The sequence below is a fragment of the Ursus americanus genome, chromosome 1, assembly GCF_024610735.1.
Source record: "Ursus americanus isolate L20-20 chromosome 1, mUrsAme1.1.p, whole genome shotgun sequence".
Classification (NCBI taxonomy): Eukaryota; Metazoa; Chordata; class Mammalia; order Carnivora; family Ursidae; genus Ursus; species Ursus americanus.
In genome coordinates, this window is record NC_142127.1 from 78623306 (window position 1) to 78650843 (window position 27538).

Below are 27538 nucleotides of genomic sequence, written 5' to 3' on the forward strand. Positions count from 1 at the left end.
CCTTAGGAAGTGGTCAAACAGCCGCATTCCTGGGCTGATGGATTGGCTCATTTCTTCCCAGCTTAAGCCAAGATACAGATTTTATGAGACTGTCTTGTGACAGACAGAATTCGCTTTGAATAAAACAAAATCCAGCCTCAGCTCACAGAAATAACTCTTAAAAAGCAGCTTATCCGGGGTTAGTGAGCAGAATTTGGTTAACACCCTGAGCAGAGGACTTAGATGATTCAGGCAAGGGATTTGAAGAAACTTCTGGGTCTTCCTTTTTATGCATCAGTGTTGCTCACATGCTCACACATAGAACTACGTATCCACAATATTTATAAATATGCAGCTACAGACTCGGTTAAGGAAAGAAACTCACGTCAGTAGGACTAATGTGATTAAAAGACATTTGAACTCTCCATAATGCAAGACAGGCATGTTCATTGGAAAAATCCTAGAGGTTGTTTCAAGGCTTACCAGACAGATGAAACAGGAGTAACACCTTGAATAAACGTCTTGTTCTCCAGGAGGGGAGACAATCTATGGGTAATAGCTATAGGATCCCCCCCCCCCCATTATATAGGCCTTGAATTTAAGGACTGGGACTGACTTTTAGAATCACTCCTCGCATTTTACGGATGAGACAACAAAGTCTCAGAGGTGCTTCCTGACTTACCCAAGGCCACACAGCTTGCCAGTGGTGAGACCATGTTGAAGACAAGGTTTCTTGCTAATGAAGTGGCAAGGTGACAACCCTCTCTCTTTTTAAGTGGAACTGCTTCTTTGCTTTGCTGCTAATAATGAAATGAAAGCACTGCTTTGGAAAGAGGAACAGGATGGGATTATGCTGTGGATAAAGGATAAATTATAGAGGAAATAAAGTCTATTATTTTTAGGGAGAATGAGACCAACTGCTCTTCTCCGCATGACGCTCAGGGATGTACAAGAAATAGATGTCTTCTAATCCTACTCCTTCTCTTTCACGAGGAATTTTTTTAAAAACTTTTTAAAGATTTTATTTATTTGAAAGACAGAGAGAGACCACGAGAGGGGGGAAGGTCAGAGGGAGAAGCAGCCCCATGCAGGACTCAGTCCCTGGACTCCAGGATCATGACCTGAGCCGAAGGCAGACGTTTAACCAACTGAGCCACCCAGGTGTCCCTACAAGTCATTTTAAAGTAATAAGGGAACTGAGGTCTAGTTCAGTGGGTTTCAGACTGTGCTCCCCAAAACCTGGCAGAGGAGACAAGGGAACTAAGGGGCCCCGACTCTACACCCCTTCTCGCCGCCCCACCTCCTGTACCCAAGAGAGCTCCGCTTCTACCTGCTTTGGGCATCGGAGTTCTGGGTAGAGTTTTGTTCAAAGAGAAAACAAACACTGCTGAGAAGAAGTTTGAAAACTACACACTTGGTTTAATCCACTCATTGAATAACAGAGTAGGAAGCTGAGACCTGGGAAGGTCAGCGAGTGAAGAATCCACTGCCCTCTTCTTGCTACTATGGGATCACCCCACCCCCTTCCTAGAAACTCGGTCGGCTTATCCCAGCCCCACCTCTGACAAAGGCCTGACTCTCCAGTCCCACGTTCAGCCAGTCCTAAATGTCCCTGCTGCGGCCAAGGACTTTTTCCTTCAGTTCAGCTAAGCCCAGGGATGGGACTGTTCTTTTGCTGCTGCCCGGTGTCACCTGGTGCCTCTGCCTGGCCTGGAGTGAGCCATTGTAATTCTGATATTTAAACGTATCCACAGCAGTCAGGGCTTCCTTTCAGTGATTATTAGTGTCAAGTTCGGGCCATACAGGGTTCCTTTAAAACAACTCCGGTTGAAGGCAGAGCAGACTTTTAAACAGATTTTCTTTTACTTCTCGTTACTTCCTAAAAATCAGATAGTACCCAGGAACTAGTGGTTGGTCTTCAATTGGTTCTGTAGAAGGGTGAGTTCCTTCTGAAGCTGGCAAAGTGCCGCAGAACTGTAAGTGGGCGGACGCAGAATCACTTGACTTGATCCAGAGCCAGGTTACCTCTGGGCAGCATCAGATGGTGCTTTGGCCACCGGCAAAACAAGGGCACCTGAGGAGGGGGAAAAAAGAGACAGAGAGACAGAAAGATACAAATGTCAGAAATAATTTGACATTGCACATGTCAAATAAAAACACCGAAATACTCACCATGGGGGAAGAATCAGACCTTTGTGACTTTAGGACTTATTATTCTCTTTCTTTCCAATTAGGTCTCGAGGTGTCACTTTAATCCTTTTATTCTTGGGCCTCCGAGAGGTCTTTATCTGGCCTGAGCTGGCTCATCCCTCAGGCTGCCCTCCAGATGTAGGAGAAAACCCAGGCCTGGGTTTGCCTGCTTCTCTTTGGGAAATGAATTTGCCCCGGGTGAAAGGTATTCACAAAATAGTTGGAGAAAGAAATCCCATGTCAACTCACCCAACAGGCTCAGTAGCTCCAGCTTCGACTGGGTCAGCTTCCCTTCTGTATGTGGAGACTGGCCTAAAGGGGTTTGCCCTCGAGTTCAACTCTCTTTTGGCTCGGCTGGACTCCTCCGACACAGGACAGAGAGCATTTATGCTGTTCCTTCTGGGACACAAGACGGGCCTCCAAAGTAAGGGAGGGTAGAGCTCTTCAGAAGAAAGTCTAGCTCATTTCTAGTGCGGGCGTGTTTGTGTTCAAGAAATGAAGGGTCCCCAAACCTGGAAATGAAATATCAATGATTGAGAAGAGGTGTAGAAGGATTAAGTGTGTTTTCTTTACACGTTTTACTGATAATCTTTCAAGGATTCAGTTCTCTCCAAGAAAAATAGAGGAAGAAATTGTAGTATTTATCTTGCTGGATGTGTGTGATATTTTATAAGCGGGTGTGAAAGTGTGTACGGGGCTGAAGTGTGACTTTCTAATATGTGTATGGACCCAACGTCTGCTCCGTATCTATGAGAGCGTGTGCTTCTGCGTGTGAGTGCCATCCGAACAAGAATGTGAGTTTAATATGCTTGGGTACCGAAGGGGTTAACTACACCAAAGCAAAGCAGATGTTTTAATGAGTTTTCAAAAATTTTAATAAAGTGCCTCGATTTTTTTCAGATAAAGGACAGAAAAAAAAAAAAGAAATGAGTTACTCCTTTTTCTTTCCGTTAAGTTTTTACTGTGGAAAATACAGACTATCAGCTATGAATTATATATAGTTTCAAATTTTTTTGAGTGGGGAAGTGATTACTCCTGGTGTGGATGAGAAATGAAACCTTCCTGTGAGGAAGTTTCCTGTCTTTATTGCTGATTGTGTGTGCCTGGTCTGATTCCTAAAAGCTTGAACTTGGTGGGGGGGCGGTGAGGGAGGAGAAGTTCTCCTTTTTGGGAGTGGCTGGAGCGAAGGAGAGCAAGGGTGGGAGAAGGAGGGAGAGAGTGTGGATGATGTAGAAACCATCACAATTACTGAACAGGAGCTCAGCTCAGAGCGCCTCTGATGAGTTCCAAGGCGAACAGTGTGGTTTGGGGGCGAGTATGCGTCAGGGCTGCAGTTTTCAGCAAAACAGCTGGCAGGGAGAAAATCCCCTCTCCCGCTAGCCTGGTAAGAGCAGCTGGTGATCTAAGTCCCCACACCTCTGCTTTCTCAGAGGTTCCTTCTCAGCCCGATTTCACATGAATGAGCCAGCACCAACGGGCCGCAGTGCGACTTGCTGAAGGTGCCGGGCGCCCAGCATGGCAGTGGTGTGGGCAAGCCTGCGGGGATTGGCTGCGAGAGGAATGGGCGGTCCCTGGCCTCCGAGGGCCCCCTCTCTGTCTGCGGGAGGGCTTGGCCCATTGTCCTGCTGGACTGGGGAGGGTGCAGGGTCATTAGTTAGAGGATGATGTGGTCTCTGCTAGCCAGAGGAAATGGCCTGCTTTTGTCTTCCACCCAGTAGGAAATGGAACCTGAATCCATTAGAATCTGGGCAGTTCAACACGGCACAGTTTGAGCTCTTGGAGGCACGATGCCTAAAAGGCTACTTGCGTGGATTTGTGTGTCCCAAGCACCACTGTGCGGCATGCCCATCTTTTATGCATTTAAAGCCTGTCAGGCTGGTAATCTAAAGCAGAGGTCTGGAAGACGGTAATGCCAACAGACATGGGGAATAGTCAAGTGCACCTGTAGAGTTAAAAAATGCATGACCCTTTCCCTCAAAGAGCGAGCACAGGAGAAAGACCCCGTCCTGTACGGTGGCTGCTGAGCCGTGATACATAATTCACGGGCCCATGCTGCTCCATGCAGATGGCGATATTAAATCGTGATTGATGCTAAGAGAGGCACACGTCTCAGGAAGGTCTCCGGGAGGCTTCTGAATATTTCCAGGTCTCTGGTGCCTTCCCGTCCTCTGTTCTCCCGTGGTATTAAGCAAAACCCCCCATTTCCCAGGAACCCCTCCTGGGGATTACAGAACTTCACTCCCAAATATATGAGATTCTTCAAATGTCATCGCCCACCTTTTCTGCCTTTGAAGTCGCCCCTTGCCTCCTGGCCCACATGAAGCTGTTTACCCCCAGCCAGGCACTGCTGGGCAGGGGGGGGGGGCAGCTACCCTTCTGCCTGGCCTTTTAAATGGCCGGCTGCTGTGGGACAAAGCAGCAGCACACTCTGGTGGTGGTGACGAGGCAGGAGGGACGGCGGGTAGGAAGCAAGGGAAAAACACAAAGCACTTTTGTCGAAGCTCTGAGGTCAGAGCCAGTGAATTCTGCAATGCAGATTTTTTCCACTTAGTGTATAATGAAATAATAAATCAAATTTGTGGTGGATGTGGAATTAAATGTTTGGGGTTTTTGCTTTTTCTTTCTTAAAAAAAGAAGAAGAAGAAGAAGAAGAAGAAGAAGAAGAAGCAGCAGCAGCTAAAATCACCCTCCAGGGCCTATTCTGGCCCAAAGCTGAAAATGTTTCCTCCACATCACATGTAATTGTTACCAGGCTCGCTTGTGGGTCGGCACCACAAAACCACTATTGTCAGTTCCCGGAGCCGTTACTTCTGGCTGCCTGGGCTGGGCTGGGAGACACCGAATGACATGAAGGATTTATGAGATAAAGATAGAGAGGAGAGGTTTGAACAAGAAGAAGATGGGCCAAGGAGAGGAAACAAGAAGAGGCAGGCGGCGTGTTATGTTTGCAGCTCTCTTGTTCGTTTCATCTCAGACCATGTAATTGGGAATATTTATGATCATTTTCTGGAATATTTTAATTTAGGGAGTGTGTGTGATTGCACACGCATCTCTGTGTGTGTGTGTGTGTGTGTGTGTGTGTGTGTGTTGGGTGAGTGGCGGGGGATGAGCTGAAATAATCTCTTCCACTGAATGAGTAAGTAGGTTAGTCTTCTGGACTGCCATAAAAGGTCTGTAAAACAGTTTTAATCAGCCACTGGTAGGGAAGAGAAACAGGGAAGGGGGAAAAAAAAGAGGCTGTAGCATATTTGAAGTTCTTTGGGTTCTTTGCCTTCTCTTTCAGACTCACCCTGTGGAGGTCGTTTGAATTCCAAAGACGCTGGCTATATCACCTCCCCAGGTTACCCCCAGGATTACCCATCCCACCAGAACTGCGAGTGGATTGTTTACGCCCCTGAACCCAACCAGAAGATTGTCCTCAACTTCAACCCTCACTTCGAAATTGAGAAGCACGACTGCAAGTAAGCGCCTGATTGTGCACCCGTGAGACACACACTCCCACCCACCGCCCCCAGTTCCTGCCACTTCTGCCACCTAATGGCAGCGCCCCTAACTCACCTGCTAAACAGTGGCCCCAGAGGGAAACCTCGAGATGATGTTCTCTTTCAGGGGAAATAAAGGCCTAAGGGATCCCACAGTATGGAGGAAAGAGCCTTCTTGAGTGAAAAGCGTAGAGAACAAGCACCCTATCTTCAAAGTGGGTAGTGGAGGAGAATTCCATCTAGGGGCCAGGGCCGGACTGCAATATACCAGCTCTTGACTTTGGGGTTTACTTTCCCCTTGGAGATCTCCCCATTTCCACCACTGCCCCCACATGTAGAAACCCCACCGGCTTCCTTAATAAACTAGTGGCCAGATCCCCAAGTGGAGACTTCCTCTGCGTCCAGCCCTGGAGGGTCAGGCTATTACTTTGTGAAGCAGCAGCTGGTTTCCTTAGAGAGAATTAAAAATCTGAGTCTACACTGGTAGGTCTAAGATTCTCTTTGATTCTTTTTACCTGTGCTGCACAGGTTGGAGTCTCAAAGCTGGTGTTACGGATTTATTTCACCGAACCGTTCTAACTGCTTTACAAATATCACTCCATCCAGTCCTCACAATGGCCCTGGGAAGTTGGTCAGGACTCACATTTTGCAGATGAGAAAACTGAAGCCCAGAGAGCTTGCCAGTCACCCGAGGAGGCTCAGCTGGTCTCATAACATCAGACCTGCCACCTTGGAAATGTGTGGCTTTGGAGATATCAAGTGGGCATTTAGACATCTGTGAGTGCTTTAGAAATACCTTCTTGACACCAAGGTCCCTTAAATTAAGGTGGAGAAGCAGGTAGCAATGTAATGTCAAGAATGTGAATGTGCTTTGTACCAGCTAGTGGGCTCTATCTGAAAGTCTTTGCGCATTGAAACAATAGTGCGAGTTTTCTGTGCAGAAAAGAATCTGCCGATGATCACGTCCTCTTCCAAATGTGCCCCTACGATGTGCCGCTGGGTGTTCAGTGTCCATTTATGATTCCTAAACAGTCTGGACATTCCTTGTGACCAAGGCGTTGCAAGTACAGAAAAATTAATAAAAGGGCCAGCTGGCGAGAAAGGTGCAAGGGAGCAGGCCTACCTCCAGGCCAGGCTGTCCTCCTCGTGGAGGAGACAGGGCCCCCTTTAACCAGGGCTAGACTGCGAGTGGTGAATTGATGTCATTGTTATCCTCCTAGGACTGCTTGACACCTACATAATGCTCTTCTCCTAGCAAGAGGTAGTCTGCACTGAAAACTAGAGGGTTTCTGGGATGGCCGCCTCATGTCATGAAGAGTCATAAGACAGATTTTCTAATCCCAGCTCTACTCTTGACTCAGTGGATGACATGGGGTAACTCATCAGTTCCTCTTTGTCTGAGTTAAATACACAGCCTGATATACTTGTAAAGCATCTCAGGCTTGCTGATTCCCTGCTGTGGACTTCAGCAAGAGTTTCTGTTAGAAGAGCTCCTATACTGGGTGTTCTTGCTCCTAGTGCCTTTGGCTGGGCTGCGGAAGGTTGGCACAGACTGAAGCGTAATGCACAGAGAGCTTGGGTCTGAGCGCAGAGAAATTTGACTAAGCACCTCTGTCGACTGTCGAGGGCCAAATTCTGTTATGCTTATGCCAGCAAATCTCCCAGGGAAATTGCTAAGAGGTCATCTTATGTATATTCATAGTGGCAGGAGAAGAAGGCATGGCTTTTGGAAGGAAAAACTCAGGGTGCTAGTGAGCATGGCTTAACACATGTTGGGGAGTATGAAAGGCCAGGAAAACATGCTCCTGCCCTGTTTGGGGCCGCAGGGTCTGCCTTCCCCACACAGGACTCAGCCCCAGGGGTGGAGAGAATTCAGGTTGCTGGAGTCTCTGGCAGCAAAAGGGGACAAGGGTGTTGCCTCTTGCTGGACTTGGAGTGGGAAGCAGACGAGTTACAGGTTATCTTCTGGTTTATCATCCTTACTAAGTAGCTTCCTGTTTTTCTCCCCACTGCCCCATGGATGCTTCTAGTTTGAACTGAAAAGGTCAGGAAGGTCAGGAAAAAAATCTTTCTGGGGTCTCTTTTCCCCAGTGCCAAGTTGTCAGAAAGGCTCTGCTGGGGTCAAGCCTCCACTACTTAACCTCGTCCTTAATTCTCTCCCCCTCCCCCGTTTCCCCTCCATTCCCCATTTCTCTGTCATTCTTGTTGATTTTTGTATTTAGAAAGACACATCCGGTTCTCTCAATCTCTCACTCTGCAAGGTATTTTTAACATTCTTCCTCGGCTATTTGCATTTGGAATAAACAAGCTTCTCCTCCCCCACTGCCTTGTACCGCTTGCCGGTGAGAGGAACAATTAACCTAATTGAAGTGTCCGAAGTTCTGCCTGGTTCCTCCTCTCTCGCCCTCTGTCCTTTTCCTTCCAGGGGAGCTCCTGGGTTTGGAAAGCACTTACTACCAAAGGAATTAGACTCCTTTCTCTTTTCATTTCCGGTGCATGTTTTGAATTGGACTTGGCTCTCCAGGCCCATAGTGTGGATGGATGCTTACCAAGAGAAGGCCGCCCTGCACTGTCCTCCTCTTGACAGGGCGCAGCAGCAGCACCCCTGCAGAAGGGAAAGTGAGTAAGAACACCAGGAAAAAGCCAGCCCCACCGTGGAGGAAGGGCCGCACTCAGCACCTCCCCCTGCTCCTGTGTGCGGGAATAACAGCAGGGGTTGCCCGGAGATCCAGGAGCAGGCCTGCCCGAGTTGGCCCCTAGGCCCTTGGCTCTCTGTGCCTTGAAACCCACAACCCAAAGATGGAGCCCGCTGAAGAATAAACCCCAGACAGACCTTTTCCTCTTAACGGCCGCTTGTTAATTTTGTTCCATTTAAGCCCGCTGTCTGCTTGGAAACTTTCACTCACAGCCCCAGCTTTGCCTGAGTCAGTCCCAGGCCGCCACCATCTGTGGGGAGCTCTCCGACTCCTCCCTTGGGCTGTGAGCCGGAATCCAAACCCCCAGCCACCCGCAGGCGGCTCTGTGGGCAGAAACCAGAGGCCCCCGTGACTTGGCCACGTAGATGTGGCCGAGGGACCAAAGGGCAGGACGCAGGGCCCTCTGAGCAAACAGGGAGAAGCACTCATTCCCTGTGGTGAGGAAGAGGGGACTACTGCTTTTCACCTGAGTCATCGGCAGTAGGCGGGACACTGGGGCTTTGGAAACATATGTACACAGACTGGAATCTTTTTCCATTTCTGAAATCTAAGATATATGCATTTTTTAAGAACACCCACCTGCATAGGATACAGAACTTATTCCTGAGTCCTCACACAGGCTGGCTTCCCTCCCCTCCCAGAGGCCCAAGTCAAAGCAGAACTGAGAGCCGGGGCCCTGTTAAGAATTGGTCATTTCCAGATGGGTGTCTTGGAAAAACGTGCTTCGCAAAGTGCACAAACCACTAGGAAGACCTGACAGAACGTTTCTTGGGCTAAAAAACCCACACGAAGTTTATACGAATGGTTTTAGGCGTGCGTTCCGCGCCGCGTTATCTCATCGACCTCAAGAGAACGGTGCTCCATCCCAGGGAAATGTTTAGATCCTCAGACCGACTCCTTTAAAGTTCCAAAGTCCTGTTTTGAAAGGATTTCTGATAAAGAACATCCTAAATCCTGAGCCACACTTCCCTGCCTTCTTAAACAGAACCAGTAGTAAGGGGAGTCGACTTTTCCTTGATGATTCAGGCCTCTAATTTTAAACTTCGCTTTTTGTGTCCGAGGCCGGGTAATGTCCAGTTTGGATCAGATAGGTGAGAGTCGAGTTTTTGTTGACCTTTTACACTTCCCAGGCCTCAGTTTCCTCACCTGCAAAACTGGTCACAAGTGCTTTGCAAGATTGTCACGTCGTGTGTGTGGATGCACCATGAACTAGCAGCCGCGTTAGCATCTGTCCTTTGTCACGGGAAGGTCTGCGACTTTTTCCTATCAGTACTCTTGCTGTCACTTCCTGTTAGGTGCATGCCTGCCTCCTGGAGCCTTCCTCTTCTACTTGTTTTACTCTTCTATTGTGTTGTACGGATTTTGCTTCTGGAGGTCTTGCTGTCCATTGGGACGTTCTGGTTCTGGGGTCTCGGCTCTGCCCCAAGTCCGTGTAATCCCAGAGCCAGCATATGTGCTCGGCTTCAGTCGGCCAAGCTCACGGAAGAGCGGGCTCTGGGGCACACCCCCCAGGGGCGGAGTGTGAAGAGCATCGGTGCACAGAGGGTTAGGGGTATTTGGCCTCTAGCTAAGTGTCCTGGATACACAAGGTGCTCTTGTATTTATGGCCAGAGGAGCTCTCTAAATCTTAGATGTGTCTATTTCTCCCAAAGTAGGGGATGGTATCTTAGAGAGGTAGCAGCTTCCCAGGTTGATAAATTGACTACAGTCAACAGAGGGAACAGACCAGACCTCAATAATCTAGCCCCTCCCCACCCAGCCAACAGTGATTTCCTGTGCTCGGTGAGCACCCTCCAAAGACAACCTTATATCTGCACGAGACCCTGTGAGTGCCCCGTGCTTGGACCCGCCCCCCTGTCCCCTCCATAGGGACCAGCTGCCCACTTCCCCTTCTTCCCTTCCGTTTCCTTGATTCCTCCAGTCCTCCTTTACGGGTCCCAATGCCGAACTGCCAGAGCATTGTGTTCTGCCTTGGTTTCCTGGCTTGCCTTTAGTTTATGGGTGGTCAGTGTTGTACTCTGAGTGTGTAAATTCTCGAAGGACATGGACTGCGTATTTCATCTCTCTACCCCCAGGCCACCTGGTCTTGGAGTATTAAGCAGGTGCATGCACATGATTGTTTTGGTGGTATGTTTACATTTGAGTTGCAGGACATAGGTCAACATGGCATGAACCCACACTGGAAGCAGATGGAGCTGTCTTCCCTATCCGTCCATCTGGCGATGTGATATAGTGAGAGCAGGAGGGTGAGACACGGGCTTATGGAGGTCACTAAGCTCTCTGTGACTTGGCCTTTCCCCAACAAAATGGCAGCAAACCATGCATTCATTCATAGTTACTAAACACCTACTATGCACCACACATGATGACGGCATTGGGAATGCGGTTATGAGTAAATCGTATTCTTCGTCTTCGTGGAACTGAGAGTTTGGGAGCAAGTAAAAAAATATGGTTATTGGGGTGCCTGGGTGGCTCCATCGGTTAAGCATCTGACTCTTGATTTTGGCTCAGGTCATGATCTCAGGGTCCTGACATCAAGTCCCACGTCGGGCTCTGTTCTGAATGTAGAGCCTGCTTAAAATTGTTTCTCTCTCCCTCTGCTGCCCCCCCACCTTCGCACGCACGTACTCTCTAAAAACATAAAATAAAATACAATAATTTAAAAATATGTGGTTATTGATGAGAAAGCCACCATACCTAGAGCATCGCCTCTGAGACCAGCACATTGCTGAGTGCTTCACATATATCAGCTCATTGATCCTTGAATCAAAACAATGCGAAGTCATTGTTACTCTTCCCGTTTTACAGATGAAGAAACTTGGGCGTAAAGAATAATTTCTGGCCCCAGGTCTCGCTCATGGAAATGGCAGAGAAGGGATTTGAAGCCAGGATGCCCTGCTTTGCAACCCGTGCTCTTCACTCTTATGCTCTATTGGCTCCCCCAGCACTGGGCATGCCAACTGAGGATATGCTGTGGGCTCAGCACTGGAGATCAGGGAAGGCTCCCTGGAAGAAGTGATGCCTGTACCAATCCCAGAGAAGTTAGCCAGACCGGGGTGAGGGGGGTGTATGTATCTCTGGTGGTCCAGGTAGAGAGCATCCCGTCAAGGACAAGAAGGGGAAACAATTTGATGCTTTAGGGAACCACAGTAATTGAAGGGCCATCCTTGTGACTTGCTGATTGACAAAACTTGTTTTCGGTAAAGAGGTTCCTGAGCAATGCTATTGAATTTTGTTTCCTGGCTGGGCAAATTCCACCATCTTAGAGAGGGGCTGTGGTCAGGAAGCAGGAAGGACAAAGACTTTAAGGACTCTTTGCTGCTCCCACCCTCCCTGACCAGGGTCTCTACAATTTCATACCCCATGTCCTGGGACAACTCCTCCCCACCCCCAGTTTAATGCCTGAACCTGGGGTTTGGCCTGGAAAGATCCAGGTATCGCTGGATTAAGCTCCAACTGTCGGTTTACTCCTACACAGGACTCTGTCTGAACACATGTCTCTTTCCTAAGAATAGAGAGCAGGAGGCCACATTGCCCAAATGGAGGCATGGCTTCAGCTGCTGTCCACCTGAGTCTCTGGAAATCGAAACAGAGTGTAAGTTCTCTGGTTCAAGAGAGTGTCTTGCACTCAGGAGAGAGCCTCAGGTTGATTACTCATGACATTATTATAGATTTACTGCCTGCCCAACCACAGAAATATTCTGATTCCCCCAAGGAGCCAATGAGCAGCAATATTCTTCTGTATTGCAACAACCCTGCTAATGACAGAAACAGATCCCCCTGCAGGTACATGGTGCAATAAAATGGGACAGTCCTGCTCCAGCTCCGCTGACAGCCGACCCCAGCTCACCAGCCTTGACCATGGACTCCACCCAGCAAGTTCGCTTGCTGAAGAAGTGGGAAAAACACCACAGATTGCTCTCTTCCTCCTACCAAGGTTAAAGAGCAGTTGGGACAACGGTTATTTTTGGCAGTTTGTTTTTAAATACGCGATGTTGCAATCGCAGCTCTCCAAATGCAAGCCTTGCTGTGCGTGTCCTTCCTAACAATGCATTTTATCTCCTGATTGAGAAAATCACTTGAGGTTTTCTAATACACAATCCCCTTGTTCTGCCTCTCAGCCCTGGCACCTTCTCTGAACCCAGAGGTCCCAGAGGGCCAGCATCTTACCCCATGTAACCGTGTGTAATTCTCCCAGCTAATTACACTGGGTGAGAGTCTGTCTTCAGAAATTCAGTGGGAGCTCAGGGTGTGGAGGGGATATAGAGGAGAAGGAAAGAGACCAAGTAAAGCAATTAGATTTTTCTTAAAAAGGGATTTATTTGTGTATTTTCCTATAGTCATGAGTCCTATAGAAAATGAGATGTCCTCTTTGTTTTATCCTTTTTCATGCCAGGGGGATTGAAACCTTTGGATTAAGAGAAACTCAATAGATAATTTAATTCCATTCTTCTACTTCTGCCTAGATAAATCACCCCCCCCAAAAAATATATACATATTAGCTGCCCTTGTCTTTCCTTCTAGAAAAGAGCTTCCATAATCGACCTTCATTATAAAACCTAGGGCCTCACAACTCATCTCAGTGATTGCAGAGTAGATGGTTGTATTTAATTTACATAATCAGAATTTTTTTTCCCTGGAAAGAAATTCCCTGAAAAATGTTAGCTGGGTTAGAATGAAATTTTTAAAAAGAAGAAGAAAGAAAAACATGTGAACTGGGCTTACGTTTGGGAAGCTGTCAAAGGACTTCACATGATAAAAGAAATCCACGTGATTTTTTAATGCTTTTTTCCCTACCTTTGTAACCACGTGTCTTGGCAGTCTATGTATATATACACGGGACTGGATACTACTGTCATTCCCATTTAACAGATGGGTACACTGTGAGAGACATCTCACAGAGAGTAATGGTAGGCCTGGGATTTGAAGCCTGCCACCCCAAGCTGCCTTTATACACCTGTGTCCTTGTACCTAGAGCTGTCACCCACTGTCCCCACGCTTAGGTATTTGAGGCCTCTCTGATTTCCTTAGATATTCTTGACAAGTCTTTTCTTTTCCTCTTCCGTCTCTTACTCCTTTTCTTTGCCTCTTCCTGCCACGGGGTCACCTCCGGATGCCGGCAGGGCAGTCAAGGAGAGAGAGAGCTTTCTGTGACGCTCCGTCGACGGTCTCCGTCTGCCTCCCTGTCATCCACCTCCTACTCCCCGAGTCCCCTCCAGCCCCCCTCGCCATCCTCTTCAAATTCCCTGCCATCCCCCCACCGCCTCCCTCTGCAGCTGGAATCCAAAGATGTGAGGGCTAGTAATAGAGTGTCAGCGGAAGTAATTGATTCCTCACACACAGAGAATTCTCAGGCCTTCAGTGTCAATGGAGCTGAACCAGAGTCTTGGAGGTGAGCGAGACATGTAAACAGTCCATGGCTGAGCTGTCAGGGCGAAGCTAGACACACCGGAAAGCGAGCGAGAGGGAGAACGGTGGAACGAATAATTGTTTTATTGGGAAGGAAAGGAGTAAATAATATTTCAGCCCAGGAATTGGCAGTTTGAAAGAGATGGTTGAGAGCAAGGTGCAGAAGGAATCGTGATGCAGGTTTTAATGGAAGAGTTTTTCTTTGTCTCAAGGTAGGAGGTTTCGTCCTCACCCTGCCCCCCCTTCTCCCATTATCATCATTATTATCATTAAAATAATTACCGTAACAATTACGGTTGATGAGACCTCGAGTTTATAGAGCACCTTTCATCTAAAAGTTCAAAGTGATTTATCTATGTGTCATCCCTTTGAGAGTGGTAGGAGGGTAAGAAAGTAATTTTTTTTTTTTTTTTGGTCTTATCCGCTGGGAAACTGAGGTCCAAGCAGATACAGGATTCGGTCTAAGCCTCGGGGCAGGCAGCTGGGTTAAGAGCTGGGGTACTGACGGCTCTCTTCTGGGGGTCTCTACTGCCCTCCTGCCCACCGGGGCCCTTATACTTGCTCACCCCTGGCACTAACGCTCCCTTCCCCGATGCAGCCCCCCCCCGCCGCCGGCCCCTGCAGTTGGTAGCTGTGCGGCCAGGCAGCCAGCAGCTCCACGCACAAAACAAACCGTCCGCGATGCTGTGGGATATATAAAGGTCCTTCAGGGTCTGACTCATGCTGCTCCCATCCTGCTAGGAGACTTCCTGCAATCTGGTTCCCTTTCTTGTAGAACCTGCTGTCCTTTCTAGACATATTTCTTCCTAGTCTTAGGGAACCTCCAGACAAGAGAACCCAATATTCCTGAATGTTCGCTGCTTCCACCCACCTCCCCCCTCCCTCCCCCCCAGATGCTGGCCAGTTCTTGCAGAATACAGGGCCACTGTGTTGGAGAGAGGCAAGTGCTCTAAATGCCCGGGTGGACCAGGCTGCCTGTGCTCCCAGCACAGCCACGGCGCCTTCACAACCCAGCCGTCGAGGAAAGCACTGTTCACCCAGCGGTGGTTTGAGAGGCGGAAGCTGTTCCAGCTGACTGGCCACGGAGTGCTATATTCAGAATCTCCACCCTGGCGTGGCAGCAGCCTTCCTGCTTGGACATTAGTGCAGCCCCATCATTTCCACACCAAGGTGCTTTTTGCACGATCGTGACAAGTCTGCCCCTGGCGCCAGGAGAAGCTCTGAGCTCTGTAACCCGAGGCTTGCAGTGAATGAAATCCAAGGACAGGGCCCATCACACCAGCCACATACTCCCAAATGGTCCCCTGCTTGGATTTCTGCATGGTACATTTTTCAGGCAAGCTTTGTATTTTCTAAGTTTTGTTATGGAGGCCGGATGCCAGCAAAGAGGGACAGAAACACGACTGGGAGCCTAAACCCCTAGAAAAACGTTTTTCCGATGCAGTGATTGATTCCCTGGTGCACAGTACACCTCATTCCCAGCAGGCTCCCATTTCGGACAGATGGGAAGGTTATGATTTGCTCTCACAATTAGACCCTCTGGGAGCCAGGGTTAGTGAGCGCACGTTCCAGAGGGAACCGTTCGCCAGGCCAAGTGCAGGGCTGCTGCTGCCCGTACAGCCAGGCCCTGCGATGGTGTACTCTGATTGCCCCTTAGTGGATGCCCGTTGCTTTCTGCCCCTTCCAACCAGCCCCGGGAGCCACAGAGGCATGATGCCTGTTCCCATTTATGAGATGAGGCAAACTGAGGCATGCAAGGTTGATCGACCCAGGCCAGTGTAGGCCAGTCTGGCCTTGCCGGGTGGGGTTCACCTTCACATCCAAGTGCCAGCCTGCTGGTGAACAAACATGGTGGGCTACTCTGACCTATTCCGACTCTGGTATCATTACAAAATGCTAACAAGGGGCCCTTTGAGCTAACTGCAGTGAGTGAGGATTTTATAGGCGTGTACAGCAGACGGAAAAAAGACCCAACCGTTGTGCTGAAAACAGCCTGTCCAACAGCCTGAAACTTCACATTGGCACTGGTTGCCTACAAAATCCTTCCTTACATAAGCAAACACGTTCCATCCAAGCCGGCCTCCAGAGCGCTCGCTGGTCCAGGAGTGGAACAGATCTGTGGCCATACAGCCTCAGGAATGCGCCTTGCTGGGCAGCCAGGTCAGTGCGGGAAGCGGTGTTCAGCCAGGGGGCCAGGGGAGAGGTGCTGGAGGCTTTGTTGTATGCCCTTCATTCTCTGAAAGTTCATCCACAGTGAGACTTATCAGACGCCCTGTCTGGAAGCGGCCCCCTTCCTCACGTTGCGAGGCGTTCTTGGCAGCCTGCTCCGTCAGGAACAATGAGATCGCCGAGCCCTCTCCATCATCCCGGGGCTTCTGCGGAAAACAACCAGCAATTATAAATAGACGTTATTTGTATTTCCATTTTCTTGCCTTCAAGGTTTTTTGGAATAATTCCTTCGGTTTGTTTTGGGTTATTTTCTTTGCATACTTCCTTTGCTGGGCGGTCAGATTTCCTCCTTTCTGAGGCGCCGTGATGACCCTGGCTGTGCGGGGATTGCGGATAAGCTCCAAATATCAGAGACGGGTGGCGGGAAGAAATGAAGGAAGGAAAGGAAACTGCCAGCAGTTGCCATTAAAAGGGCAGCAGCACCAACCCAGATAGGCAAAGAGATGTTGAGTCCCTATTGTTCAACAAATAATAACAATAACAACAACAGTAATAATAGTAGTAATGACTGATGTTTATTTATTGAGGACTTACTATGTGCCAGGCACTGTACTGAGCTGTTGACTTGCATGAACTCACCACAGTGAAGGAGGTCGAGTCCCTAGTTGTTCAAGACCCACCAACCAGGGGCACCTGGGTGGCTCAGTTGGTTAGGTGTCTGCCTTCAGCTCGGGTCATGATCCCAGGGTCCTGGGATCGAGTCCCACATCGGGCTCCCTGCTCTGCAGGGAGTCTGCTTCTCCCTCTGCCTCTCTCTCTCTCTCTCTCATAAATAAATAAATAAATAAAATCTTTAAAAAAAAAAAAAGTCCCACCAACCACTAGGGGAGGGGGGTGGGGGAGTTGAGGGGAAGGCAGGGGCTGTTCTGAATGAGGCATGGCAGGCTGGTTCTGGAGCCGGGGCTCAGAAACACGAGATTGAAAGGGAATCTCAAAAACTCAAGTGACTGAAGCACTATTGAGGGATTTGTACAAGAGGAGGATTTTTAGAAACCTCCATTCCTAGCATTTGCGGGGGAGGGGGCATCGAGACCGTCTCTAACTTTATGACTTTTCATTCTTTCTTCGTGTGCTCGGTTCATGTGTGTGCAGCCTTTCTCTCCCCCACGTCTGCCACCCTGCTTTGTAAAAACACGGGTCATAGTAAACATAGCCAGTGTCTCCCAGGGACGTTCGCAGGCATCCAGCACTCTCTCCCGGGCTCGTATGTACTTCTGCAATCCTTCCAACAATGCCACGGGTGGGGACCATAATTATTTCCATTTTATAGATGAAGAAACTGAGACTCAGAGAGGTTCAATGCCTTGCTTACACTCATGCCACTGACGGGTGCTGGACACAGCTGGGTCTGCCTACAAAGCCCGTGCACCACACTTCTCGGACTAGGCACATGCCTATCCACAGGTATGTTTCTGTATCACAGAAATTTAAGGGGTTTTTTTTGGTCACAGCCCTCAGAAAATGTGCGTACACACAAACGCACAAAATTTCTGCATTTGACCATAGGGGTTCCCTCACCTACTGAAACTCATCTGTGGACCCTACTGGAAATCCACGGGTTTAGGAATATGTGCTGTAGATGATACTTTAAGAGCTTATAAATGCACAGGATACTGTTTTCTCACTCGATGGACCATATGTTCACATATGGGTGTATATGTGCTTATAAAAATACTTCACTTGCAAAAATTAATATGTTATCCCATCTGAACACTTAAAAGCTAGATTTCAACTGGGTGAATCTTGAAACCATGAATTCCAAATCCGCTCACTGCTTCTATTGGTGATTTGTCTATTAATTTTGGCAAGTCCTATAGGCTTTGTTTAAACAAAACAGCTACATAAAAAGAGCAAGATTCTGCTAAGTCTCTACTGGAAACCGAGCGGTGTCTTTATACCCCATACCTTCTAATGCTAGTGTACCGTGGCAATCTGATATTCTCACGGGACGGAGGTGAGGCCTGTATGCCCAGGAGTGAGACCACCTGGGTCTCAAGCCCACCCTCAACCTGCCCTTCTCACGGGACTTTGGGCAGGTCACTTAGGCTCTCTGAACCCAGTTTCTGCATCCTTAAATGGGTGGGAACCGTAAGGGAGTGTGGCGTGTATTCAATGACGATTAAATGAAGTAATATCTAAACGGGGGTCTAGCCCATAATAGACGCTCAGTAAAAGATTCATATTTCTTTCCACTGGTATTCCCATTGATGTTCCAGCTTCTTCTTTGATGGGTGGCCCCAATGAAAGGGAGAAACTCAAGGAAATGAAATTTGCTTCTTAAAAAATCTGACCTGACGGTGAACTGATTTCTCCGTAACGGCTGGATTTCACTATTGAGCCAGAGACCAGGTGACCTGGCTGTGGGCCCGACTGGACCAGAGACTTGGGCCTCGTGCAGACCTGCCCACAGCCTCTTTGTGTCTCGGGCAGCTTCTTCACTGAGAACTTGTAGGTGACAGTGTTGTGTTTTCCTCCTCTTTTCCCTGCAGGTTTTAATGTAAGGATTAATAAGACAGTGTTTGTAGATGTCTTTGAGCTTCCCAGAAGAAAGGCACTCCAGGAGGTGGTAAATTCTCTGGCCTCCATAATCTACTCATGAAATATGGAACTTTGAAAGTGTGAGAAAAATCTCAAATCACTTTGACAGCATTTTAATTATAGTTGATTTGTTTGCCGCTAATAGTGAAAATGCTGTCAGCATGACTTGAGATGTTTCTTCCACTCAAAATGTTATATTTCGTGTTTTCGAGTCATGAGGCAACATTTCAGTTTCCAGATAAAACCAGAATAGCTCAGTGAATGTGTTGGAGTACAAAGGCAAAGAGTATAAAATGGACCAAATGTATCCCACCCCTCAGGAAACGTCGTCACAGAGTGAATTCTTCCTGAACTCACCAACTGTAAGCCCCTCATTCATTTACTCACACCACAAAAAGCTCGTGAGCCCTGCTCTATGCCAGGCACCATGCAAGCAGTAGAAATTCAGCAATAAAAAGGCAAGGTTCTTGCCCTTGTGGTGCTTACTATGTAGTGAGGACACAGATTCCAAACAAATAAATAAGTATATTGACAAGATCTTTGCAGATCATAATAGCTATAAAGGCCTTAAGAGGATGGTGGGCCAGAGAATAAAGGCATGCTGTCTGAAATAGGGTGGTCAGGACAGGCCTCTCTGAGGAGGTGACATTTGTACTTGGAAGAAGAAGACAGTACCAGCCACAGAAGAAGGTAACAGAGTATCACAGGCAGGGGCAAAGGCCCAGAGGCCGGAAAGAGCTTGCCATGTGCAAAGTGTGAGGTCTTAAAAATTTATGATACAAGTAGCATAAAAGGAGACATTGACCAGTTGGCAGCGGTTATAGCTTCAGGACTTGGGCAGGCACAGGTGCGGGGATGTGTAGACGTAGGTATTATTGAACGGACACAACACTTTCCCAGAGCACCCAAGTACTACACCTATGACAGAGAAATCTCCTCACAAGCGGGTCTAAGTGGCAGTCCTCCGGGCGGACTCTGGCAGACTGGACGTTATCTGGCCATTTGAGAAGGGCCTGGGCGTTGGGGATCTTCTAGCATAGGCTCGGTTGACTAACCCAGCCTTCGGGGGCCTGCTGGGAAGTGTCAAGCGTGGATAGAGTTATGGAAACTAGAAAGCCTCTTTTCATGTTTGCCTAGTGATGAGAGGAAGAGATGAGACTGTTGCTTTTTCATACCTCTCCCGTGGACTCTGAAAATTAATTTCCACTGTCAAGATTCCCACGCCCCAAATGTGGGTTTGGGAAGAGAAATTAAGACTTTGAAGTGGAGGAAGAACATACAGAAAACGTTCTCTAGACAAACGCTCGACATGCAGATGTCGGAATCTGTGAGGAGTAAAGTAAAAAGGCACCCGAGAGCCATTTTGGAGAGAAAGGAAAAAGGTAGGAGTGGAAATGGCTACTTAAGCTTAGGAAAGTAAATAGATGAATAAAATAATAAAAGGTAGTGTTAAAGCTTTGGAAGGAATTTTTTCATTTGAGGGAGATTATGAATAATGAAATGCAAACACAGTAGTTAATATGTCCGTTAGCTGGTTTATGTTTTCTTCTGGAAAATGAATAATGTGTTCTAAGAGGAACGGCCTTTCAGGTTATCTTCCTTGACTGTCGTTGGGGTGAGCCCCGAGTTTGGACCCCAGATTCCGTTACCAAACAAACGCTGGCTATCAGATGCTAGATGTGGAGCCGTATTTATTCCAAGGCCACAAACTTCCTAATCCCCCACAAGCTCTTCCAAATGAACCTGACAACACTGAAATTTCTAAGGAGATTTACTCCAGCTGTAGCAAATCCCTAATAATAAAAAATTTTCCCAAATGAGTCAGTCACACAGGACGTAAATGAGATGTTCTGTGTGAAGTCAGCATGTCATTCGGTGTGTGCCCTTTATACAAAAAGCCCAGCCAGAAGACTGGATTGTCCACAGGGCAGAGCCTGGGCATTTGGGGGGGGGGGGGGGGAGGTAGCCACCAAATTGTAACTCGGGGTCCCTTTCCCCTCAAGCAAACCTGCTAGGAAAATCCAGTTTTTCTAAGAAGTTTAAGTAAGGGCTGGTTATTTGCTTCACAAAAGGATTCACTAGAGGGATCCTTTAAATAATAAGCTCGAAAGAAAATTTCTAATATGATTGATGTATATGAACCTTTTTCAAAAATACACCCCTTCACTGTATGTGTATGTAAATATGTAAGGATGTATTTGTAGCTGCCAGCATTACAAAAAAAAGGATTTGGGGTGGTATAGCCACTGAGTAAATTGAGGCAAGCCTACAGCGGTGGCATTTGCTAGGGGGCCCGGCTTCATCGCTGATTGTGTTAATCCCCTAAATCACTCCATGCGTGATTAGGCAACCCGGTAGAACCCTGCCCTCCTGAAGATCCAGCCAGTGGGATGCCTGGGCCTCTCTTCGTCCTTTTGGGAGAAATTGGCAACACAAAGACTGGAGATATCTGCTTATCTTTTTAAAAAAAATATCTTTAAGTATTTCCTGGGTGTGGGCCACGCCCCTGGCACTGTGCTAGGTGACCCAACACTATGATTTATTTAGTCCTCACTACACTTCTGTGAGACGGATGGTGATGATGGTGATGATGATGGTATTTACATTTTCATCTGCTACGTTATGAGGGCTGGGTTCTTTTCCTTGCTCTCCTACTTGGAAAAGAATTCTTTTTTATCTTATTTTTTCTTTTATTCTATTGTGTATTGTTTTGTTATTGAAGTACGGTTGACATACAGTGTTCTATTATTTTCAGGTATGGGACGTAGTGATTTGACAATCCGATACATTCTGCCGTGCTTACCACGATGGTGGTTACCATCTGTCACCGTGAAACAAAAATTTTAATGGAAGCAGCTTTATTTTATATATTTGTGGCTTATTAAGAAATGCAAGCTCATTGTAAGCGATTCAGATAATAGAAAAGAACAAAGAAGGAAGTAGAAATTACCAATTTCTACCACCCATATATCTCACTACTGTTAATATTTTAGTTTATGTAGTCTTTCAGACTTTTTCTGTTTGTATATGCAAGAATGTGCATATATATATATATATGTAGGTATTTTAACACATTCCTTTTTAAAAATCTGTTTTTTAAACTAACAACATAGCATGGCTATTTTCCCATAAAAACAAAATATCTAGACCTACAGGGCCATCAATCTACTATAGCAGTGGTGTATTACACTTCATAAATATACCAAAATTGATTCACCCACCCTCTGTTGGACATTTTGATACGATGCTGTTTATAAACAAAGCATCTTTTCATTTTTCTTATGCTTTTTTTTTTAATATCTACATTCGCAAAGATGCCTATACATCTTTGCACAATTGTCTGATTATTTTCTTAGGAAAAATTCCTAGCAGTGGAATTGCTGGATTAAAGGGTTTGTCACATTTCTGCCAAAATGCACTCCAAAAGGTTTTAACAGATGTTCATTCCACTTAGACTGCACCTCTACTCACTCACTCTGTCTCTTCACCTCAGAAATGGGTGTGAGGATACAACAAATCACAGCTAATGTTTATTTATTAAACACTAACGACCAGGCTGAGTACTGACACTTTATATAGATCAGGTTGGTCATTTAAATCTCACAACAACCCTAGGAGAAAGGTTCTAATATCCCTATTTTGCCGTCATTTTCCCCATTGCTAAGGCTCAGAAAGGTTAAGTAACTTGCCTGAGGTCACCCAGCTAATAAGGCTGAACTGGGATCCAAACCCAGTTCTCTCTGCTTCTGGGTTTGGCTGGGGCCTGGCAGGGAGCTGGGGCGGGGGGGTGGATGGGACTCTTCCATGCAGGTTCGTACAGTCACTACTCCAGGTGAACTGGGTAATATCTGCCTACCGAACACAGCTGTTTTCTCAACAGTTGTGCACCCTGATGGGGCATCGCCGTTACTCAGCTGAGAGCGACAGACGGCCCAACCGTGCTTACCTCAGTGTGGAAACACTAAGGAGGGATTTTCCAGAAGGTTTGGGGAATTTCCTTTGAGAACAAACTAACTGTCTTTCCACTTTTGTTTTGGAAGTGAGGAAGCACATTTGCTTAGTCAGCATCATCTCCCAAACTGAAATCACAGATTCCCCCACCCCCACTGCCTTTCTCAATCTGTGGCTCTCTCTCCCGAGCTCCTGGGAGGACACCCTGCCATCTTGTCTTCTCCAGACTAACCAGCTTCTGTGATTCTTTAGACCATAGGATTCCAGCCCTCTGGGGTCTAAGATTGAACTAATCCTGGTCCATTCCTTATACTTCCTTCACAGTCCTATTTATTCCTAAGTGGCTGTGCAATCTGAAACATGGCTCCTGAGGGCTCAAATAAGCCGCTTCTGCCAGCAGCCAGCTCCCACAGACCCTGTGTGTGTGGCAGGAGCCTGCAGGCACATCCCAGGGAGGGGAGGTTTTCCCCTCTCTTTACCCAAAAGCAAGAAATTTCTTACATGTTGTTTTAACAGGTTGCTACAAAATAAACAAACAGGGAGGGAGAAGGAAATGGATGGCTGTCGGTAAATAGTGGTACAGTGCCCAGCAGTTTGCAGGGGAGCTAGTGGGGAAGGACCTTCCCACCTCAGCCGCTGAGACGTTGGTACTCCCTGGGAGCCCAGGGAAGGAGCACAGGCCGGCTGGGTGAGTCGGCCAGAGCACACAGCTAGGCGGCCAACGTGTGCCTGTACAGATAAAATGGCGTCCCGCGCTGCGTACGCCAGCCGGCGAACCGCGCCAAGATGTCTGTCTTGGACAGACAGGGGCCAGGTTGCTTGCGTTTGAGATGAGCTCAGGCCTCAGCGCAGGGACGGCAGCCTGCTCTGCTTTTTGCTGAGCCTAATAGTTACGTGCCCATAGACTCTGGGTCCCCGGGGATTCACCCCCTGCTTTTGGAGAAAGGTTTTTATTGCCTTATCTAATATGATGCTGATTCCTTTTAAAAACCTGTTGTTGACTAGACACTGCAGAGGTGAACTTGGCAGAGTCCTGTCAAGGAGGGAGGGGGCCCATGCATGGGAGTCTTTGTCACTAGCGATTAAGGATAAAGGAAGAGGGGGTGACCCAGGAGGAAACTGAAACATGGGGGAGAGGGCAGGAAAGTAAGCAGATCTCTCAGGAGCGTCCCCCGTGTGCCTGGCTCGGTGCCGAGCACCTTCCTTGTATCTTTCATTTCATCTCCAGCCCAGCCCTCTGAACTGGATATTTTTATCCTCATCTTACAGATGAAGAAATTGATCTCAGAGGGGTTAAGTAACTTGCAGTGACGCAGAGCTAAGAAGAAAAGACTAAGATTCAGAGAGATCATGATGGAAATAAAGATGGCGCTATGGAAGGAAGGAAGGAAGGAAGGACGGAAGGACGGAAGGAAGGACGGAAGGAAGGAAAAATGCTTGTTTGCAGATGTTTGATAGAAGGATGCTACTGCTCTTATGTGGGCAAGAGATAAGGCCTTAAAATCTAGCCATCCACTGAGGCGCGTTTCTCTCCGTGGCTGCAGTAAGGCAATGCAGCTTCCTATACCTAGGTCGCGCAGTCTACACAGGCAAACCTAAGTGCTCTTCGTATATCAATCTGAAACACCTGAACGTCTAGAAAGGGCGAGCACAGGAGCTGGAGTGAGATAATGGTCCCTTTCCTCGCCTGAGAGTGATCTTTGCTCATTATGCCCCTTTGTACCGTCCTCATGTAGGTATGACTTCATCGAGATTCGGGATGGGGACAGTGAATCCGCAGACCTCCTGGGAAAGCACTGTGGGAACATCGCCCCACCCACCATCATCTCCTCGGGCTCCGTGCTCTACATCAAGTTCACCTCCGACTACGCCCGGCAGGGGGCAGGCTTCTCCCTGCGCTATGAGATCTTCAAGACAGGTCAGTGCTGTCATGGGTGGAGAGTGGGGTGCTGGGCATCCCCGAGAAGACGCAACGCGGCCATGGGTGTCTGGCTGTGGGGCGCGTCCAAGGGAACCGTGTGGTAGTTATATGCGCGTAGATGGAGCCCAGTGAGACAGACGGGAAGGGTTACAGAAGTTGTTGGAGTTGGAAGAGAGGCTCAGGGTGACCTTGGACACAGCCTGAGATGAAAAAGCCGGTTTAACTTATGATCCAACTTGAGACAGCGCGTTGCAGGGTTAGTGCTGGGTGCTGCCCGCCAGGCGGACAAGCATCGTTTGTGGCACCGAAAGAAGAAAGAGCGCCAATTAAATAGAGAAATGCTTTTGAAAAGAATTCGATTTTTGTGTGTTTTAAAAATCACAATAATCTTCATGGGAAAAAAGCAAAACTTGGTTGAACTTCCTCCTAATTACTTCATGGTTTAATGTTGCCTTTATCAGGAATTTCATGGGCAGAAGGACATAATCTTTTCAGTGTTTAGAGTCTCTAAAGATCCTACCAGTGGGGTCATACAGTAGCTTTTAAATTCACATGTGGCTTGTAGAAATTCCCCTTGCTGACCCATTTTACTCTTCCACCTGTTGAACCCCTCCTTCTAAATGCCAGGATAACCACCTCCTGAAAGGCAATCAAAAAGATAGTAGAAAAAGAGAGAACATTGTACTTCTTTTAAAGTGATGGCCTGCTTTCTATTAGGCCCCCCTTCGATTACTTTAGGCTCTGAGAACATGGGCCCATCCTTATTTCCGTAACTGGATTAAGCCAACTTTTATTCACAAGTCGCTGGTTCAGTATCTACACTGATGCGCTCCAAGCAGCGCGCCCTTCCTCCAGTGTGAGAGTTCATTATCTTGAGGCTAAGTGAGGTGCACCCTCCAGTTCTCCCCTCACCCCCAGCCTGCTCCCCTACCTTACAGGCTCCCGCCCCATCTACCAGTGTGGCCCCTCTGAGCCTGTGTTTTACAGCTTGTGGACGGAGTCTGGTGCAAGGGGAGGCTGTCCGCCTTGTCATCAAGAGGCCCAAGTCGGGTGCCTGTTGAGTTCAGTGTAAGGGGACCTATTCATATCTATTTTCTTTTCACTAAACAGTTCTTGAAAGGAAGTGGTAGCTACTGAAAGCACTTTTTATATCCACTCTGTCTAAATATTTGTCAGATTTGTCTGCCTGAGAGCAAGAACGTAGAATCCAGTGAAGGGGCGGGCTCAGGGAATTGTGTCAAGCCATCATCGAGCCAGAGCGGGAGCACAGATTGTCCTGGGGCACAAGTCCCAAGAAGGTCTGTCTGTCATGGGTCATCATGCTCCCAACCACAAGAGGTCACAGGGACTGACAGTCTGTGTGTCCAGTGTCCCAGGGACTGGTGTGAGGCTCCTGAATGCCTCGATCCATATTCCCTAGAGTCTTGCGCAAGATTCCCATCAGTCAGTGCCACCAGCGCAGCTGGAACGTTCATCATACCCTCTTCCGCTGGGGAGCAGAGGGAGACAGAAGATAGCAAGGAATAAAACAGGATGCTTGCCCTCTGCTAGTGGGTAAGCAGGTGTGTGAACCCTCACACGGAACAGATGCGCAGTGGATGCCGTACATGAGAGGAAGAGCTACGTACATGAGAGGAAGACTGTAATATGGGGCAGTAGAAGTCAGTACTGAGTAAGACTACGATTAACGGGCTCTGGTTATAAAAACGAGGGCTCCGCTGAGTGGCTTGGCAAGCGGGGGATCTGGGAAGTCAGTTCGATAGCCAGGTCGCCAGTGCTAACGCTGTCACTCAGCTGTGCTGACGGGAAAGGAAAGCAGCTCCAAGCAAGGTCTTCCAGGGGAGCTGGCCCAGGGAAGTCACAGCAAGGGTGAGTAGGGTCATTGAAGCTCATCTCTGTTTCATGCTTCCTGACTTAGTATTTCCCAAAGGATGGTGCGATATTCTCCAGAAAGCCACAGAAGGAGTAGAATGCTGACTCTATCCATGATGCGCATTCGAAGGGATGAGGTTAAAAGTTAAAACACACAAGAGGGTAGCAGAGCAGAGTGCTGCTGTGGCGAGGATCGCTAGTCTGGATGCTTAGACACGAGAGCGCCAGCCGTGGCAGGGGGCTTGGGCATGGAGCAATGGGGCAGCCTACTTCAAGGACTAGGAAAGAAGGAGGAGAGAGATTCCTGCAGTGGGAAATAGCCCCACCAGCATCAGCCAAATTTCTGGGGGAACATAAGAGAGAAAATGAGAACCCAGGGGCCTTCTTGGGGGCCACTGTCCGTTGTCATCATGCCTGTCTGAGAGAGCAACTCTCGGCATGAAAGTCAACCCTGTATACAACACATTCGTGGGCAGGCTACAGAATTCAAAGCTGAGAAGTCTAGGAGGATAAGCATTCCCCCAGGTGCCATGCCCTCCCTGCACCCACATTTGCACTGTTGGAGTCCTGAAAGAAAATACACAAAGTTTACGTCATCCACGGAACATGAAAGAAATGCGTGAACATGCTGAAGAAATCCAAACAAACACAGCTATGTCTGCTAGTCAGATTCATAAAGAGAAAGAAGGGGGACTGTAAACACAGACACGCAAAATAACCGTACCGAGGACCGTGGAAGCCTGCGAGCGGCACATTGCTCTGGCTCAGCTGCAGATTCTCCTGACAGACGCAAAGCCACAGCTTGGGTACAGACGGGGGGCATGCGGCTGGAGTGGGAGGTTCCTGTCTGCCCTGAATGAAGTGGTTTATAAAAGAGTTGATATAATACCAGACTGTCCAAATATAAAAGAGCAAACCAAAACAGCTCGCGAACTTAAAGGATCTCAGATTGCCCAATCATGAGCAGAACGGAGAAAGGAATTTTAAAATAACTTTAAAAGTAACATTGGACAGTGAATCACTGGAAAACGTGGTTTTTTGTTTGTTCGTTTTCTGATACTCTTTGACCAAAGTTCAAGATCAAGTTTTCTTTCCTGGTATCCAGTGACACTGCAGAAACTGAAAGCCCTGGGGTCATCCACAGATAGAGAAACCTTAGAGAGTGCCCCCTACTCCTACTCCCTGACCTGAATTCACCTTCTGAGGTCAGGACAAGCTCCATTGGGATAAATCCACCATGTTTTAAATAGCTTTATTTAAGCTATTTAAAT

The 27538-nt window shown here is 47.9% G+C and overlaps 1 protein-coding gene and 1 long non-coding RNA gene across 5 annotated transcripts in view; one reads left to right on the forward strand and one right to left on the reverse strand.

Moving 5' to 3' along the window:
- The window catches only part of NRP2 (neuropilin 2), a 113429-nt gene that overhangs the window by 9504 nt on the left and 76387 nt on the right, over positions 1 to 27538 (forward strand). For all 4 annotated transcript variants that reach the window (XM_045806560.2, XM_045806561.2, XM_087862951.1 and 1 more), the window contains exons 2-3: positions 5453 to 5630; positions 24211 to 24392. In XM_045806560.2, coding sequence (XP_045662516.1) covers positions 5453 to 5630; positions 24211 to 24392 — 360 coding nt within the window. The remainder of the gene's footprint in view (positions 1 to 5452; positions 5631 to 24210; positions 24393 to 27538) is intronic.
- Positions 1378 to 8699, reverse strand: LOC148110803 (uncharacterized). Its single transcript, XR_015724786.1, has 4 exons — positions 8485 to 8699; positions 8201 to 8256; positions 2419 to 2681; positions 1378 to 2053 (listed from the first exon to the last, which is right to left on the reverse strand). It is a non-coding gene; the product is annotated as an uncharacterized LOC148110803 (long non-coding RNA).